General features: G+C 40.5%; 1 protein-coding gene across 8 annotated transcripts in view; it reads right to left on the bottom strand.

The window, feature by feature from the left end:
* The window catches only part of DMD (dystrophin), a 566,297-nt gene that overhangs the window by 69,830 nt on the left and 475,959 nt on the right, over window positions 1–20,508 (bottom strand). For 4 of the 8 annotated variants that reach the window (XM_054003170.1, XM_054003155.1, XM_054003164.1 and 1 more), the window contains one exon: window positions 6,943–7,004. In XM_054003170.1, coding sequence (XP_053859145.1) covers window positions 6,943–7,004 — 62 coding nt within the window. Of the gene's footprint in view, window positions 1–6,942; window positions 7,005–13,615; window positions 13,740–20,508 lie in introns of those variants that run through there. The other 4 variants (XM_054003189.1, XM_054003199.1, XM_054003206.1 and 1 more) reach the window with 2 other exon arrangements.

Genomic DNA, 20,508 nt, shown 5'->3' with positions numbered 1-20,508 from the left:
CTTTCTCTAACAACATGATAACAGTGAACAAGAATGAGTGCTTTTATTACAAATGCAGCTTTAATGAAGGGTACTTCAGTTTAGACTGCTGATAGGAAATCAGAAATACTGTGGGAAGACGTTAAGATAATTAAATTCTAACATTTTCTGCATAAGTCTGGATGTTGAGAGAAATCTCAAAACATAAGGGCTATGTTCTATTTCTACAGTATTCTAGAAATACCTGCAATTACACGCAGCATAATCAAGTGCATAATCAAGCAAAAAAACCCATTCATTTGAGAACTGGTCAGTGATTCAAACCACTTGCTGGAATGTCTCACTGACTACTGACACAGAATCAAATAAAATCTTGCAGTTTGGGGTGAGTTTTTTTTAAATCCTCTCTTGCTAAATTCTGGATTTTACATTGGGATATGAGTAGTATATTAAGAGAAAAAACATATTCTCATATTCTTGAGCTTTTGCTGCATAAAATAGCTTGCAAAATAACTAAAAGCAATAAAAAAATAAAACCACTAAGTTTTCTAAAATAACTTATTTAAGAAGAGGTTTAGCTTTTACCATAAGGGGGGTGTTTGTTTTTATTCTTAACTCCTTAAGAATATCTATCTATAATAATGTCACATCTATAACCCAGGTTTTAAATAAGGTATTATAACTGAACTGCTTTTCACAGTGGTTCTTAAACAGTCTGACTCCCCCCTTCCCTACAGCTGCTTCATCTGCTGAGAGTGCTGAGTGACTGGGAGGCTCCATCTGAAATTGTCCTATCCTGTATGACACTGTGTGAAAGCACTGGGATGGGCCAGGCTACCTCCCACCAAAGGCTACTCATACCATTTTTCTCTCCCAATGTAATCTGAAGGCATCTCATAAACTCCTTTCTACTAGGAAACTACCTTTCCTCCTTACTTTAAAAAAGGGTTTCTTGTTTATATTATTGTGAATATTATTATAATTGCTTTTTTAGTTAATGAGGGCAAAATACACACCCTTCACTTGATCCTACAGACAGCAATTATCTCACTGTCTGGACATCATCTAACTGAAAAGAGCAGTTTACATGCTTCAGGTGGTATTAACCTGAAATTAACAAGTTAATTCTTTTAAAGAAATTAGATGTCATCAGGTCAAATCCTCATCTTCATTTTATAAGATTTACAGTGTTCTAAGGTTTTTTTTTTACTCTCAGGTGCAAGGACAGAAAATGTGAACCTATAGTGATATACCAAGAAACATGAAAGCCTTACTCAGCCACAGCTTGTGACATGCTCAAAGAGTGTTCATAAATACCCTGCCTGGGGATAACCTATTTTGGGAATTACAATGCCTTCCTAACAGATATCAAAAACTCTATACTGGACAGTCCTGAATAGACAGTAATTCTTCTACAGACACTAAATTTTCCGTATTTCATCAGACATTAGCGGCACTCTTGCCTTTTCAAGAAGCTTCAGCTCACGTTGTTTCAATACAGCTGAGATTCCCTGTCTGGCTGGTAAGAATGCTGGGTTTCCTCCTGCTGCCCAAAACCTATAAATTAATCTTTTAATGGTGCCCTACAGTGACATATATTGCCTCTTCTGGAATTGCAGTTTTAAAATGCAAATGACACAAATGCACAAAGGAAAGAAATTAATCAAGTAACACTGCTTAATATCAGCTGAGTCTCAGCCATTGACTTTTATTACAACAGTAACTAATGCTATCATCTATACTATTTTGGTAATAAATAACAGTAAACTGTTATTCTATGTACAGCTTAACCACTCTTCACGAAACAATCCAACACGCTGTACTAGGCCTGTGCACCTGAGTGGAAAAGCCAACAGCGTCTCTGCAAATTAACAAGTGGGAGGTACCCAGGGCACCACAATACTACTGACTGCATCTAGACCCAATGGCTGAACACCCAGCATGTGCCAGCATCCCTGTCATCAGACCAACTGACATGACCTTTGGGAGTTTTAGAATGAAGTGTCTTTTCTTCAGCCTGCAAACACAAAAATGTACGAAAGCATCTGATGTACACCTCGTTCATCCCATTATGGGATTGAGACAAGAGTGGAGTTTGCAGACAGAAAGTTTAGAAACCTTTTACGTACTCTGGTGAGAAGCAATCATACTGGAAAATCCTAAAATAAATAAATTACAAACAACTTCAGAAAAAAATAATAAAAGGTGTCCATTTGGAAACCAAGAGTGCAGTTATCTGAAGCAAAATGTTCCCATACTGGTAATATTCTGTAACAGAACAGCTCTTCATTCTCTCTAGAAGAGCCTCCTTCATGCTAATACACCTGTGCTTTCATTTTCAAGGTATGCCAGGTTTACTACTGCCCCTAAGTTCAACCTCTCTGCCAGTTAGGTTTACTGTCTGTTAGGTGTGTGCTGCACAGGACTCAATCACACAGAAGGATGACCTCCTTTAGACTACTGGCCAAGGCTGACTGAACCCAAGAAATCCTATTTTTTGAAACGGGCTTGAAAAATGAGTGAATAAGCAACCTTTAAAGAGAGGCCATATGGATAAACTCACTGGATTGCAGTAGAACTCAACCGGCTGATGTGTGGACTAGGCATGGGTCTTACTGGTGCAAACATGGAAAACAGCTGAATATGAATAAAACTTCATAATAAATACATGATTTAGTAGCTGCTAATACAAACTGCAATGGCAGCCAGGGGCAGTTCAGCCCCTCCAAGCAGCATTTCAGAAGGACAAATCAAAATACACAAACCAAAGAGGATGAAGCTGGTCAGCCTTGGTCACTGGGACTCAGAAGCTCACAAGAGAAGCCAGCCACAAGACCACACAGCAGCTGCTGCTGAAAGCTCAGAGGTGCCTTCCAGCATTCTCCCACCTTGTGTTAAGCAACTCTGACATTTCTTTCATGTAATCCATAGAGAACTGCCCCTCATCCTCTAAATTAAATGGAGAGCTGTCACCAGTGCACTGCAGCCTGCAAGAATGAGGGTGGTTTTTACCCTCTTGTCTTGCCTTGGCGAATTAGGAATGATAAACAATATTTCTGACTGCATCCTGCTACTGCAATTACTGTTCATGGTGATACTAATGCACCTTGAGGACACTTGTACTGACATGACATGACATGACATAAGAAGGCTGGAGGAGGGGACACTAACAGTATGGCATGACAAGCCAAGTCCTCCTGGGCCATCATAGCAAAGGTTGGAGTCATTCTCAGATTAAAGGCAAAATACTACTATTCAGAGCTAAGCTGTCTGACATAAAATGCTGACTCTCAGAAGATAATCTGAAAAAATTGAGCAAACTCAGACCACTTTATGATTCCTGTTCCTTCTGTCTTTCCCCTCATGCAAACGTCCATGGTCTCCAAGACAGTGAAACAACACAAATTCCCTTTTCTGCGATGCCCTGGAGTCATCATGAAGGATGAAAAAATTTGTAAGAGGGTGTGAAAGAACAGAGTAAAAAGAGCAGATCTGCTGCAGAGGAACTAATTTTGGAAAGAAAAGCAGCTGGAGCAGTTCTTGATTCTTTGAAGACTTTCAGAAGGAAGTTAGAAGAAAAAAGGAGTGGTTCATAATGGTGTAAATACAAACCAGGGATGTCTGTCAGCTTCTGATCCTTTGAAGCTCACATATAATGATTTTTACTACCTTTCCTATTTCAGCATTTATTTCTTCTGTGTGTTCTTAACTTACATAATACTTTTTAAATTCAATACTTACCAACATTTTCTTCCTGCTGCCATTTCAGCTGAACATTAAACAAGTAAATCATTCAATATAAGCAGCTTATTATGTACCTTTAAGTAGCCATAACTTAAAGAAGAGTAAAAATTGCTGAACTTGAGTAATTTTTTCATTAACACTGATAAAATGCTACATTGCTTAAATAATGAGTAGTCAGAAACAAGCACCTTTGCATCTTAAAAGGAAAGTCTCTGTTAGAAAGAACCACCAGTTGGAAATTTTTTGATACACATATCATTTCAATCACTTGATTTAAAAAGTATCTTAATAACCAGCTATGTTTTAGCAAATGAGCTCCAAGAGAATTTGAGAATACTTCCTTCATAGGCAGACTATTGTATAATTTCTTCCTGAAGATTCTTCCTCCTGTTTCTGATGCAGTCCCAATTGAAGAGGTTACAGGACTGTGCACAGCACGTTGCTACCTTCTTTTATTAGTACTAACTAATGATCCTAAGTAATTTAGTTTCACTTTTATTAATAGCCAGACCTCCAAAGAAAGAAAAATGAACCAATAAGACTTACTTGAAATTCACCTACTTTAGCAAAATGTAATGCAACAATTTGTAGGTGTGTGAATTGGATATGTGAAGATTAATATTACTCTTCTTTTTTGGAGAAGTGTCTCTTGCACCTCAGAGGCAGGTGAGAAATGTTACCTTGTGACAGGATGCACCTTCCTCATTCACTTAAAAAAATTAACCTTCAGTAATTTGTAAGAATTTAAATTAGACCTAACCATCCTGTAGAAAATTATGATATACTGCCATGTATAGCGAGCTACATCACATAGCACAATTATTCCATACTGGTTAAGTGTAGAAGTTGGAAAATGGAAATGAAAACTCTTGACAGCATTGATGTACTTGGTCTCACTTTTTTGCATTTACCTGCTTGCTAAATTCATGCTTTCTACCAGATTTTTAAAAAGGAATACATACTCAGCTCTTTACTAGCTTCTTTATATGAATTAGAAACAAAATTGGGATCCTAATGGAGGGTAAAATAATAGGATATAATGAGTATGCAATACAAAATCGACTTTAATAATATCTTCTCAGATAATATATTACTGAACAGCCTGAAAAGACTTCAAACATCCTATTATTACCATTTTGACCTGAGGCAAAGCAAAGCACTGAAAATACATCAAGGGTTCTGTTCAAGACTAAACGGGTTATACTTGTATTATGCAGCTTGTGTGAGAGTTAGGCAATGGTGATTACACTCAGTTCAAAAATAAAATCAGTAGGTTATTCAGTAGCACTTTCATCAAAGCTTCACTCATGTGACAGTACACAAAGAGTCACTTTGTCTAGAATCTTTTGGAGACATATATGAACACCTCAGTTTACTCATAAAAATACTTATGCATACTTTTCTAAAATCAGTATTGCTTTCACATTAATGACCGTTTGGTCACAACTCTAAAGGAAATAGAACAGTCTAGAGAGAGGACTGCTTTTTTGGACATTCAATGCTTCTGAAAAGGAAAACAGCATGAGAAAAAGAAAGTTCACAAGTAAGTAAGAAACAAAATCTGCCTGAATATGTTCCTTCTTTATGCAGTAAAAAATAAGACTGTCTTAAACTCCTGACATTTGGCTGATACTCACAGTGATAAAATTCAGTTAAACTAAATGCAAACTGACTTCAGCACTCACACATCTTCTGAACTGCTGACCTGAATCTATCAGGACACTTTTCTCCCTTATTACCTTTTCACTTCTTGGTATTTAAGAGTATTCTGGCTGAAACAGGGACTAGCAGAAGAAAAGCAGTTGCAACAGGACTTTAGGTCTGACCAACAACAGTATCAGCAATACCACACAATCTGTGGATCAAAGGCAGCTGTGGAGTCAGAGTGCAGTTCAATTAATAGGCAACTGTTTGAAGACCTACCTGTATTAAAGGGATGTCTGCAAGTGCAATTACCATTTGACCTGAAACTTTTAAACCACTCACTTTAAGAGCAGAAATATGAAGGAGACACACGGGGCAATATGTTGTAATTAAATGGCAAGTCCCTACTTGTCTGCTTTTGCATTTGGTTAGCCTGAACTTACACATTTTGTATCCCTTTTTGGCACACAAAGCTGCATTCTGGTTAATTTTTAAACCAACTGCTCACACACTACTAATACTATAAGGAAAAAAATCTTCACAGTGTGTCTTTTCATTTTATATCACTTTTCTAAAGTATTTTTAGCATGCCTTGAACTGCAGAGCACCATAGATACCTGAGTTCCCCTGAAATAGATTACACTGGCATAATTAGACTGTTTTCAGCAGCTAAACTAGAGTTTAGCAGGTGGTAATTTAAGCTATTTTTCACCATGGCAAATAAGCCTGCACAGAATGCTAGATCTGACAGACCTAGTGCTCAAGCTAATTTATGTACATGTGCTGTACAGACGTAACCTCCTTTATGAATGCAGCATATTTACTGATATTTCTTTCAGCAAAATAGCTTAATTTTTATTATACCCTCTATTATTTATTAACACAACTCTTAAAATCAAAGAGTTAGCTATTAAATGGCCTGCCAAGCAGCCTACATTAGAGCATAGATTAACCTATTTTATCTTGTAGATGTGCTTCTGTTAATAAATTCAAAAGCTGCTAAAAAATGAGAAAAAAAACCCCTCCACCAGAGAGGCACATCTGAAGTCATAATAAGCATGCAATTTGGGTAATCAAAATGACATCATGACAGCTGCTATGCCTTCTAAGTATTGAAAGTGCTTTAAAAATAAAGCAGTGGTAACACAGTTTGGCAAATTGCTTCAACTGGCTTCCCACCATCCAAAAGTCAACATTAACAGCAGCTTGGTTTGATTTTTTCATGTGCCTTTTGTAAAGCAGATTAGACAGTGAAAAGATTCAGGATTATTTTTTTCTAACTTCTGTTCCAGTCTTTCAGTAAAGAGATTGTAACAATACACCCAAATTACCTTATAAACCCAGCGTACATTCCAAACATGCTAAATGAAATAAATTTCTTTTCTACTGCATGTTTGAAATGTGTGCCTTATGTATTTCCCTTGCAGAAAATTGTAACCTTGGTGAAAGCTCTGCCTCTCTCTTTCACTTAATTTTGATTTGCTTCCTTTGGAAATCTTTGCCTTTGCAAATCATTCAGTTGAAAGAAAAAAAAAAAAAAATAAAAGCACCAAACATCTGGTAGAGATGCCTTACCTAATGACTGGTAAAGCTCAGTCATCTTGGGATGATCCCAGCAGGTCGTTTGCGTCTCATGGCTACAACACAAAACATGAAAGTTAGTAAAGAGAATTTCTTTCTCCATCTCACAGCAGTGGTGCAGGCTGCACATCAGAGCATGGTGCTCGATCTGTGCCCGCAGCCTGGGCTGCTCCAGCGGAGGGCTCAGCAGTGCCAGGCATGTCTTCTTTCAATGAGAGGCGTTAACCTGGAGCGCTTTATTCAGGCAAGGACTCATGAAATAAAATTAAAAGTAGTGCTAATTAAAAAGACAGCAAGTATCTCAGTGTTCTGAGGAATTTGCAAGCCATCAATTCTTAAGAACTCATTGCTTTGTACCAGCCATTCTCCAGTTGCTCCAAACTAGGGGACAGACATTTCAAAGGGCTTCATTCTTAAAGAATTTCTGGAAACTCTGACCAGACACCGAGATCCGTATTTGACTTCCTTTCCCCTGCAAACTCTCTCAACCCTTTCCCATGCAGTAGGCAAGAACCACCCAATGCAGTGGGTCCAACACTTCCTTTCAATCCAGACACCTGTGCTAAAATCCCTGAGCTACAGCCTTCTGATCCACCAAACATCTCGTACAGCTTACACCACTTCTTAGACCAATGCTGCACCCGTAGTGACAATCTCTTCTAGCAAAGACTCCTGGCTACTCCGCTTGTTTCCTGGGACTCCCAGGCCCTTTCCCTGGCCCTGGAGGTCCCTGTGCAGTGTCAGGCAGCAAAGCCAGGGAAAAGCTGGAAGCGGGGTTATGAAATGCTGCAGTATCACCAGAATGTAAATTGGAGAGTCTCTGCATTGAGGTCAGCAGCCTCCAGCTTCGCAACACAACGTGTTGCTGAAGGACAGGCAGTGTGAGAAAGTCAACAGAATGAAGTGTTAGTGGATGTAGTAGCAACTCATGTCTCCTAAGGTTATACTTTTTGAGTTTGTTTTTTAATGACAGCATAGCTAACATGATTCTGTTTCCATTAACATAGAAGGCTTGAAAGAAAATTCTCCTTATCTGTCCTGTAGCCAATAAAGTCCTGTTCAATTCAAACAGAATTCAGCTGCATTAAGAGACAACCACGAGTCTCCTTTAGAAAAAATAAATACAAGGAACACGCAGGTAGCATACTATTGCTAGCAAATACAGCTTTGCCATTTCTGTACTTAAAAGTAGACATGCAGGCTTCAACACGCACACATCATTCTGGAGAACATATGCAGAAGAGCAAGACCTGACCCACAGCACAGTGGAGCTCCTGGAGCACACACCCTCCAGCTCTAGGAGACTACACCACCCCCCCAGCAGCACCTGTGGCCTGCACTGTGCCCTGGAACATTGACACAACAAAGTTGTTTTAGAGAACAGTCCTTGAGTTCTCATTTTGAGGCAGTGGTGTTCCCAAGTGCACATTTACCCTTTATAGACTAAGAAGAGGTAAAACTTCCAATGTATCACTTCAACACCATCTCTACTCAAGGAAAAAGAAAGTTGTGCCAGGTTTTCTTAGTATGATTTAATTTTGGCCTTGAAAAACAGGCTATTTATTTGATTCCTTTGAATACTTACTGCCCCAGTAACCTCTATATGTTCAGGAGCTTACTATATATAATATTTCCAGATTTTGCTCTGTAACTACAAGAAAGAATGAAAGGGATCACAAGCACTAAACATAAGAACTCTGCCATAGAGCTGCCCTAGTTGAGCACAGGTTTTTAAACAAGCCCTGTCTCAATAACCTCAGCATTCCCACCCCTTCTCAATTCCTGCAGTGGCTGAAAGCAGTGAAAATGGGAGAAGGATGCCACAGGAGCAAAACCAGTCTTGTTCTTTGCTCTGTTAAAAACAAGCCCTGCAAAGGGAGGCAATGCAATTGTATTCAGAAATCTCAGCCTGGTCTGGGCTTTTTTTGGGTTGGTTGGGTTTTCATTCCCAGAAACTGGGTAGCTTCAAGTGAAAACCTGTGGATCTGGGCCACCTGCATCTGAGCTCCTGCATTTCCTATCCTGCTTGGAGCAGGCAGGTTCTGCAGGGAGAATGTAACACCAGAACCTTTTATCATACCCAGGTATAAAACATATTTTTGAAGAAAAACAAAAACAGCTTCATTCCTAAAAACTCACTGTGAGAAGCCTCTATTGATATAACAGCACTCCAAAGGAAAACAAGATGGAAGTGCATTCATGGCAGAAAACCCTGTAGCCAGAGATGTCACGATTCAGGTGAACAGCTGCAGACCCAAACAAACATTCACACCCACAGACCTGGACTTGCAGCTTGTTTGCACTCAACGTTGGTCCCAGATCAATAGCTCCCTAGGCACGAGCTTGGCCACCCTGGCTTGCTTCCCCACAGGCAGATAGCCTCAGAAGTGGGGTATATTTGAACAGGAACTGTACCATGGTTTGTATGCCGAATCACATAGCAAAAACGAGAAAAATAATTTACGTGAACAGTTACAAGAAGCCTCCAAAAATAAACTGCCTTTCTGTATGAAATTAATTTGGTAGCCCCAAATTGTTCTATAGAAAAACTGAATTCCAGACTCCATGGCTTTCAACCTGGCAGCCTTCAAAGAAACTGATTCCACATTAAACCATTTAAAAGCCATTAGATATCTGGTAAAGGTGAATATAGATAGCATTATGGACATATCCCATGCTGGTGTGGGATAGAAGAACAAAAGCATCATTTCTGTGTGAAAAACTAGTACCAAAAATCAAAGTTATACCAATGAGTAATTTACTGCATTTTTTATTTTTTATCATAAGGCCTAACCACTTATCAGTGAATTTAGTGTGTACGGTTTAAGCTTATGGCATTTACTAGTGCTGAAAATACACAACTGTTTTTGTAAGACCTTGTAAATAAAATTTCCTTTGCCAAAGAAACACTGGACTCCAACTGGTTTCAGATATTTTTAATACCAGTAACCCCAAACCTCTATCAGCATGGTTTCCTTTCATAGTATAAGGTTAATTATCACAGGAAATGCACATTTTGTAAAGAATGATTTAATTTGCTTCATGTTCAAGTAACAAAGACTGAATTTGAAGGCAGGTACATTTCCCCTTTTACTTTAATTTGAAACTTTGTTGCAACTTAGAGGAAATATTTCTTTCATAAGACCATGAAAGTCAAGCCAGTAGAGCCCCTAACTCTTGCCCCACCAGCTCCCCAGCAGTGAGCACCCATGGGGCAGAGTGCCCTGCACCTGCTGGATCCCACCCTTGGCAGGGTGGGATCCCACCCAGCTCCCATCTGGTTCCAGCCCCAGTGATGGGCTGGCCAGCCCTCAGCACCTGTCTGTGCTCCTACAGGAAAAAGCAAAGGCTTGGAAGGGAACTGTAGAGGTTGAGTGGCTGTATGGAGCCAGGGCAGACTTTGCTGGTACTTTACATGCAGAACACAAGAAGGCTGCAGATATTTTGCTCTAGCTAAAAGGTGTTCCTCCTCTCAAGATCTTCAGCTCGGAAAATTATCAACTATTCTGCACACAAGGGCAGCTCCAGGAAAGGTTAGATTCCATCAAGGCTATTCTTCGTAAGCCTCTTTGCCATTTTCAAAGGCCATTTAATTGTGAGCTCTGGGGTTGGACCAGTGGGGGAGGATTTGTGTGTATGCTCTTATTGTGAGCACCGTCTGAAGTGAAATGCCAGCTCAGCAGTTTCAGGCAGCCTCAAACACACTTGGGAATGCTGTAGCATCCCTAATAGATCTGCAGCAAAGTGTTTGCCAGAGTTTCAAACTCTGGTGAACAAGGCCCTTTACAGCCTGCTAGTCAGAAACCCATCAAAAGTGTAGTCTGAGTCCTCTTGACTAGCAGCAGCTGAAGCAGAGTGAGAGTATGTGCAGAAATAAGTACTCAAAATGCTTTTCCAACAAACCACCAACACAAAAAGACACTGGCACACACAGCTAGCAGTTTTGCAATATTGCACATGCTCAGAGGATATATTTTTCAATTTGGCTCTACACTTAGGTCAACTAAATTGATCACTAGCTTTTAAATCACAGGCATTCTGAAACAAATAATAATATAAGTGCACTCACTTGGCTCATTTTCCTCTTTCTCACCTGATCTGAGCTGCAGAAGTGGAAAGGAAATTAAAACCAGGCCTAAAAAGAAGACAAGCAGCAATGGCCAGTGGTGACACCTTGGTGTGGGTGTGACTGGCATACTAAACACACTGATAATTCAGTGGGATGAAAGCATAGTCTTCATTTGATACATCCTTTGAGAACCATAGGACCACTTCATTAAAGGATGATTTATATTATATTAGCAAGGATAATTTTTATGTAGGGAATTCTGTCACACTATGCCTGTGTGAACTCCCCTGTTCCTGCCAACAGCAGAGAATTGTCTCTCATCACTGTCAGCAGAGCCAACAACACACAGGATTGGAAACCTGAAATCAAGAGATGATATCCTAACAGACACACTGGCTAAATTACAGTTCCCTTGTTATGACTTGATCAGTTTGGACAAAATACAGTAATTTTTTCTTCATTCTTTTTATATTACTTCTGAGCAACACCAGCAGCAGGAGGAATTGAAAGCAATGCTCCCCCACACCCAAATTCTTGCACAAATCCCCCCACAACATTCCTGCACCAGCCACGCCGTAACATTCACAAATCTTTTAACTGTTTTTGGTTGCATCTCTTCTCCCTCACCCCTTTAAAAAAAAAAAAAAAAGCTCCTGTGTATTCACTGCTCAGCTCCAGAGCAGAATTTTAGGTTGCAACTGCAGAGTCCTTTTTAAACTTTCACAGCCCATTTCATTGGTGATACCAGAGCCAGTTCTGCTGCACATCTCCCCACATCCTTCATTAGCAAATGCAACGTGAACAAGATGTGCAAAGGCATAGATGTGCCCAGAATAAAAAATTCTATCGCATAGCAATAAATAGTTACATATACTCACAAAAAGGTGCCAAATTATAGTGGTATTGTACAAAGCTCTGAACTCATCTCTTTTCAAACAACATGATCTACAATACTTCTCACCTTCTGTCTTTACGATGAATCAAATGTTACTCCAACCACCTTATGACTGTTGTCAAAAAGCCAAAATAAACAGGATAGTTGTATGGATTTTACTAAACTAACCTAAATGCAACTGAAAGATCTTTTATGAATAGACACTACCTCTCATTTAAAAGAAAAATGTTTCCAACGGAAGATGACAATGATTGCAAAGAAAGACTTAATATTTCTCTTTTTACAGTGCTTCATTAATTCCTAAGCTAAAACAAGTTAGTGCTATGGAAAGTATTAGCAATGTAAAAAGGTGGCACGCCTTTGTGCTTTACAATGAACTACTGTTTTCATCTGTAAATCTAGAGACTACTGATCTGTGCAGAGATTACTTCTGTTTAAGCCAAGGATCAGCGTCTCTTCAGCAGGAATTTGACTTTAGCCTGTTTTATTGGCTTTTGCAAGATTTATCAGACTGCTGAAAGCAGGCACCGATACATATTAAAGTTTCTTGCCGATACTGGAAATGAAAAATAGGAGAAGGGCCAAATATCAGCTGTCAAGTACTGAATAGTAACCCTTTTTTCCTCCCCTTGATGTTAAACATTTATTTTGTCTGCTCTGTCAGGGGAAAAGATTCCTGCTCAGTGGCTTGGTTTGGTGAGCCTTGCCCCCCTGGCTTGTCACTCTCGGCTGATCTATTTGCTTTCCAAAGCCTCTCCTCTCCACTTCTGCCAAAGCAATTTCACTGCAGGGTCTTGTCAAATCCAGGCTTAGAGAAGCGATGGCCTTGAACAATTCCTTAGTGTTAAACAGGTCAAAGATCCCCGACAGAACCAGGTTCCTCGTTTCCCCAGCTCTGCACACATTCGCCAGCAAAAACCACCTCTCTGCCCAACTCCAGTGCAAGACACCTCCGGTGTCCCAGGCTGCAAGATGTTTTACAGCAGCTATTAAAAGGCAATATAAGGTGCCATATAGCAACAAGAAATACAGCACTTGCAGTGCTACCGCCCGGAGGGAATCCCCTCCCAGCGTCTTCTACCTATTAACTTGAAAGATTACTTCTAAGCATGAAATTACGGGGGGGAAAGGAAAGAAGCCGTACACCCCCGAGCACGTTTGCTTTCAGGAATTCCACTGAAGTTCACGCCCGACCCGAGTTGCCCCACAGGCGATGTTCCGCGCAGGTGACGCTGTGCACCACCGCGCTAGCCCCAAAACGTGCGGAGTAACGAGGCGAGCCCCGCGCATCCCACACCTCCGGCACAGCCGCGATTCCCTGGCGCGGCTTCTCCCCTCGCCAGCCCGCACGGGCACCGGCACAGGTATAGGCACAGGTACAGGCACCGGCACAGGTAGTGCCACGCGTGCGTGCCGCTCATACCGCCATCTCCTACGTGTGCCAACGGGGCGCATCCAGCGCCCAACTACGGCCTCGGGAACGGGGAAAAGGCGCCGAACCAAACGCCCTTCCAAGTTCCCAGAAGAAACCCGGTGGCAAGTTGCGATTTCCCGTGTAAGCGATGACAGGTACGGCCGCCCGCCCGGCGCAGACGGCGGCCGGCCACGCCGCTCGCCCCTGCCGCGGAGCGCGGCATGGCCCCGGGCCGCGCCCCCGCCCGCCCCCGCCGGCACCTGCCGCCCGCGCCCCGCATCGCCCTTACCCCCGGAGCTGCTCCCTCATGGCGGCGGCTGCTCGGCGGCGCCGCGGAGGCAGAAACAGCGCGTCCGCACAGCCCAGCCGCTCAGCGCCACTGCGGCCGCCCCGCCGGCAGGGAGGGACGGCGGCAGCGAGGGAGGGATGGAGGGAAAAGGAGAGGGAGAGGGAGGGAGGAGGAGGCGGCGCTGCCCCGCCCCGCCCCGCTCCCGCCCGGCGGCGGTGCCGGCGCTGCCCGCCCTCAGCCCCGAGCCTCCCCCGCTCATCCCGGCTGCGGAGCGGCTGAGGGCACCTCGCCCGTCCCCGGTCTCCCCCGGGCTGTGCAGCTATTCTGGAGGAAGCCCTCGGGGCTTCCTTTGACTTCCTTTTTATTTTTTTTTGGGTGTTCTTTGCCCTGGCGCTGGCCAGCCGGAGACGGGTGTGCTGAGATACGGCGAATCAGTTCGCCTTCAGCGAGCTTGGGAAGAAAACTTAGCTAAAATATGCACCCAATCCAGACAGATTTGAAATGGGCCTTAACCTGCACTTTTTTTTTTTTTTTTTTTTTTTCCTCCTCAGCGTTTAATTTTAGTGCTTAAAATGCTGAGTGGTTTATTCATGAGTGGAACCAGGTAATTTAATTTCTAAGGGCTTGCCTTGGCCCCGCAGGGGAGAAGGGTGAGCTTCTCCCCTGGATCTGTCAATGCAGAAGAAATAGTTCTGCTCACGCCGAGTTACTGTTGCAATGTTTCTTTGCATTAATTGCAATGTTTCTTTGCATTAATTCCTACGCAATATGAATTACACAAAGAAAAGCCAACAATCACCTTTTGGTGTCAAAAGCACTTCAAATCAGCGTGGCCAGTCTTCCCTAATGAAGGCTCCATTTCCTTCCCATAACCAAGTAGTTTTTCAAGTCTTACATGTTGTGATTTCCTGGTAAAGCCACCCCAAAACCAATTTCTTTCAAATCAGATTAATAGAGTGGTTTTGGTTGGAAGGGACCTTAAAGAGTATCTAGTTCCCCCTTCCCTGCCACCTACACCAGGTTGTTTAAGGTCCCATCCAGCCTGGAACACTTCCAGGGATGAGACATCTCCAACTTCTCTGGGCGATCTGTTCCAGTGCCTCACCACCCTCACAGTAAAGAATTTCTTCCGAATATCAAATCTAAATCTATTCTCTACCTTTCAAATGTACAAAAGAATCTCCCTATTTTTACACTAGGAAGATGCATACCTAGAAGCATGGAAAATTCATCCCACTCCTGTTACATGGATGTCAGTAGGCACTGAAGTTGGAGGGTGTTAGCCTAAGCACCAGGAAATTTAGGGCTCCCCTTAATGCTCCAGGTAGCTGGATTATCTGATTTTAAGAAAAGTTCAACAAGCAGTTCAGGGAAAGCCCACAGGTTTTTTTTCTAGAAGCATTAATGTGAGAGGTGCTCAAGGTTCAACCCCTCAGGCCCTCAAATGTAAATATAAACATTATTGGAATTAAATGCTAAATTCTCATAGTTTCTAGATGATTTAGGTTGTTTTAACAGATCTAACTCACAGTTTTCAGTAACCTTGTATCTGTAATATTACCCCAAATGGAAAGAAAATAGAGGAATAATTTCTGCATAAACATAAATTGCCATGTTAAAACTCATTAGACTGTGAATTTTCCATTTAAATCAGTGGACCTGGTATAAGGTCAATTGCTCTAACTATATCTTAGTTTTGACATGAATAAACTGGCTGAAGGTTGTCAATTGTGTTATATCAGCAGTCTCGCATTTTCATATTTTTAGCCAAGTTTTAAGAAGTGACAAAACTCTCCTTAAGTCTTTAAAAGAGGATAATTATCATCCTAGTTGGGAGGAACCTCAGGGTTCACTACAAGGAGAGAGCAGCTGCTCGTGTCATGCAAAGGGACGGGTAGCCAGAGGCCAGACATTTCACAGCAAAAGTGGTTTGTTTTCCTTCAGAAGTATCTAACACTGATTCCCTGATACACATTCCTTCAATTTTCACTGTTTCTGGAGCTTCCTGGCCTGCCTTAACAGAAGCTTGATGCTGCTATTATCATGCTGGTCTTCTTTCCCATACAATAGTGCCAAGTAATAAGAATTTTAAAACCAGTCTGAATTTCTCATACTTTGCATAATCTTCTTTCTCCTTGAGTTACAATTAAAGCATTGTATTCAATTAGACTCACAGCAGGTGAAAACCCCAATTAGTGAATCCATTTTCTTGGCTCTTTTTCCCTACCTTACACCCACACAGGACTCTTTTTTTTTCTTTTTTTTTTTTTTTTTTTTTACAATAAAGGGTAACTCTGAGTCATTCTCCAATTGAAAAGCAAATTAACCCTTTGATCTCCCAACTCAAACTATTACTCACTCAAGAACATCCAGGGCAAAACAAGAATGTTGAAGGATTAAGGGATTAAGGCCTATTGACTTTATAAATTGATTTTTATAAAAAATCTATTTAATGTAGTTTTGATTGTTGTCTCCAAATTCACCAAAGCTTTTAGCTATTTTGATTGACCAGAAAATAATATTTTTGCTGTAAAATGTGCACAAGTAATGCCACTCTTACTCCAAATTACTTTTAAACTACCCATAATTTATTACATAAATATATTTTGTTTGCAGTGCAAATGGCTACTGTCTTTGGCATTTGTAACTGAAGCCAATTTTTATGCCATACTTAATTTTAAGCCATTTATTTGATAAAGGATAGTTACCTCCCTATAAATAATAAAACAGGATTACAGAGTAAGCAGAATTTTAATTCCCTGTGGTGCTTTTCTAATGCAAGGGCTACTCAGTCAACTTGTACACCTATATAGAGACCTTAATCAGAAGAAGAGCAGTGTTTATTTCTCCTATACTGTTCTTTTGTCCTGGACTGTATCTAATCAATGTATCTATGTTTTCAACATTTAATAATACCAGATGCTTAAAGGGAAATCATGGCTGTCTAAAAAATGAGGGATGATATTTAGAAGTGGTCTTATTACCCCAAAACTCTTTCAGGGAAAAAAAAGAAAAATAGAAAGATGACTTGGATTTGCAGTCAGTCTGACTGCATTGCTCGCTGTCCAAAGGGTCACTGGAATTTCTGCATTTAAGAAAACAATTTTTTCTGTTCTAATAAGTTCTTCTCAGAATGTTATCCCTTTTCAACGGAGGAAGAGCCAGAGTCATGTACACATTAAAACTAATTATATTAATATAAAATAATTGATTCCTAAGCATTAACACTTGAGTATAAATCTTTGTAAGTTTTATGTACAAGATTAGCATCATCACTCCATGTTACAGACAGATGTGCAAACCCAGTTGCAGGAATCGTAGGGACTTGCCTAAAACTAGGTAGACATTAAAGGTACAAGTTTGCTTGTAACTTTAGCATTTTATGAATTAGAAAACTAAAGTAACATTTCTTTAATTTTACTGTATTGAAAGTGAAGATAAAACATTTTCCTACTAGCTAAGTCTTACTTCCAGAGCTCTCTGAAGTCTGTAGCCGCCTTGTGCTGGCTAATCCCTTACACTGTTAGAGTCTATTTTCTTTTTCTTGGTATAAATAAATGCTAAAAATCAATTGGGATGGCACAATGGCACTTTCCTGGATCACGTGTCTTAAACATGCTTCAAGGGCGGACACCTCCAGGGTGTCTGGGCAATTGTTTATAGCTCTCTCAGAAAAGCCAAGAAGAGAATACTGGTTTGGATGCCGCTAGTTTGTTTTGTTGTTTTTTTTTTCCTTTTGCACATTACCACTGAAAACACATTAAAATATTGTAAATGTAAAAAGAAAATAGTTTTGAAATGCTCCATTCATTTTCCCCAATACTGTGCTGTAAATTAAAGAACTAGTAAAACATTCAGAACTCTATACTTAAAATCAGTCATTTGCACCGTAGATACTGGGGAAGGAGCCTACCACTCCCTGTCCAGAGGGAAACCCAACCTCTGTCCCACATGAAGGATGATAAGCTGGTGCTTCTTCCTACCCAGGTCTTATTCTCTGCACTCTAAGGCAGATAACTGGCAAATGGAGCTCACAAGAATTTTTTTTCACTGACATATTCTTGGAATAGACAGAGGAAGATGTATCCTCTTTTTAATTTTTTTTTTCAAGCTAATTCTGCAGTAAATATTACAGAGCTTGCAGCAATGTAATGCCTAGTATGGAAAGTATTGGTACGTGGCACGTGTGACAGGAACACTTCTGTTCCTGCTGAATGCACAGCGGCACAGCTTTCACATTGCTTTGGGCTGTACTTGCTTTTACTACAGTAAGGACACCTGATTAAAAGTGAAATCTTAGTCACCCTACAAGATGGGTACAGTGAGCCTCAGCAACAGCCTGTGTGTGCCTTATGTTACACAATACTGCATGCTGTTTTTGAAAGGTGAATGAGAGGGTGCCTGTCATTTTGAATATATTAAATATATGTATGAATTCCAGCCTGATGAGATCTTGGAAAGGAAAATTTCGAGAGGCTACATTTATTTTTTAAGGTGATAGTGACAGTGGCAGAGTGTTCAATTTCCACTGCCACATGTATGACCTTGAAAAGAGGAGCAGAGTGGGACTGAGGTTGAGTACGATTGCACACATCGCTGGAAGGGGTGGATAGCACATCCTGATCCCACCAGCACCATGAGCTCTTCAGGTAAGCTCCTGTAAATAGCAAAAGCTCTTTGCTCCCTTCCATAAGAAACCACTGCAAAGAAAGAAAATTAAGGAAGGAGTAACCCTTACTCTTCTGGGATGGAGATGAACTGGAGTGTGAGTAGTCCCAAAAATCGGAGATCAAGAAGCAAAATGCTGACATAATGCTAGAAAACTAAAAGTAGTAAAACCCCTTCTTTTGGAAAGCTAAGAGGAGGAAAAAAAAAACATATATATATTAAAAACAAGACTTAAAATCTTCCAACTGAAAACTTAGGTCAAACAAAATTGCCTGCTGATCTTTACAATGCACAAATAAGACTTGAAAAATTATAATTAGACCACAGTAAATTCTTGGTTTGAGGAATCTGTGTTGGCAAAATGAATGGTTATCATTATAGGGAGTAGGGTTGAGAAAAAAATGCAGACTAATAAGGATAAATTAAACAAAGCAGCAAAGACAAACTCCATTTCTTTCTTTTCTTCGCATGCCCAGTTGGAAATAAATGATTGTTTTGCCTCCTGGAGGGATTAAAATAAGAAGGATTTCATAAACTCTCTCACTCACTAGTGCTCTTTTCACCTCAAAATCTTTCTTTCTATGCATAAAATTATGTGTTGCAAACACAAAAGCTGGCTTACAAAATCATTACCTTCTCTACTGTTTCCTATCAATGTATAGATCAAGATCAAGAAACTCTGTATCTTGCAGTCCTGCTTCACTCAGGACCAGAAAACCTGATCCTAGCTACTGCTCACACTCTTCATTCCCAATCCCTAACAAGCTGCCCCCTCTTCCAAAGGCTTCCGCAGACATTAAAGGAGAAGAATGCCTTCTTTTTTGTACTAATTTATTTTTTGGTTGTGTTGCATTACATCATATACATATTTTTGACATTATTAAATTTATTTTTTGTGACTTATATAATACAAACAGATTTTTTTTTTCTTACATGAGGACTTTATTTCAAAATCATATTGAAGAGAAAATACTCCTTTGGGGAAAAAGCCACTGAGATCATGCTTGAAGATTATTTACTAGGATAGTCCAATGGTAAGTTTGCAGTTAGGTAGTAAAAGAAGAGAACAATGAAATCGATTGCATTTTATGACAGCTATATACAGTCAAGTTACCAGTTAGACCACTAGCTGGGCAGACTTTGCACCTTTGAATTAATGGATTCATGTTTTGCTGTCTGTATTCTGCCTGTATTTTAGCAATGGATGCTTTGCTCTGTTCTCACAGAAATTTGTAGTTTCTCTTACTTTACAATATATGTTGAACCTGTTCTAGCAACCTTATTGTTGCATCAATTATTATAATATACCACACATAATATATAATTCAAACTGAAAAGGCCGTGCCTATTTTTATGGACACACTAGGCTTTTTCATTTTCCTAGAGATGTTGAGGCTGTTGACCTTAGCAAAGATCAGTTTGAGATCTCCTCCTAACTTTTTCCCTTGATTGGGCCATACAGAGCCTTAATGTGAGAAAGGGATGGCTCTCCCTTCCTGGTAAATCACATTGATATAGTTTCAAACTAGACAGACTTTAGCTTCTCCCAATAGCCTGGTGTAACATGGGCAAAGCTTAGTCCTTCTGCATGGCAAGACTGCTTTGCTCTCCCTTTCTCAATGTCTTACGTGGGGATCCAGAAAGCAGAGCACTGCACTTGGGGAAGGAACCAGCCTAGAGAAGTTGATGGCAGAGGAGGCAGCTACATGTAACTGGCCTCACCAGTAATTCCATCCAGGCTAACTCTTGCATCTGATCCAGGTGACATTTCTCATAATTTATTTGCATAGAAATGCAGCTTCAGGGTTGTGCAACTACTCCCAAGCTGAGGTCAGCAAGAAAAAAAATCTGCAAAGCAAAAGCTTAACATCTGCCATTTCTGAAATTGAACTTTTTATTTCATTTCTAAACAATGTTCTATGAAAAAATATACTTTAGCTAGAAAATGAGACAATTGTTTGTACAGCTCTGGCAGCACCCTTTAATGGCAAGTGGCAACAATCTCATCTTGTCCATGCCAAAGAGTGAAAATTAGTGTTTATATACAGGCATTTGAAACAACTACTGGCACACAGATGCCTACATTAACTGGGGCTTCCAGAGACAGAGGAACCAATGTCAGCTCTAATGGAGCCATGTCCTAGGTCACAGATATTATTTTATCCTAATTGAATCTAAAAGTATGTTACCACTTAAACCCTTCAGCAAAGAGGGATATAAAGGAA

This window comes from Vidua macroura, chromosome 2 (genome assembly GCF_024509145.1).
Source record: "Vidua macroura isolate BioBank_ID:100142 chromosome 2, ASM2450914v1, whole genome shotgun sequence".
Taxonomy (NCBI): Eukaryota; Metazoa; Chordata; class Aves; order Passeriformes; family Viduidae; genus Vidua; species Vidua macroura.
This window is presented reverse-complemented; position numbering and strand designations above follow the sequence as displayed.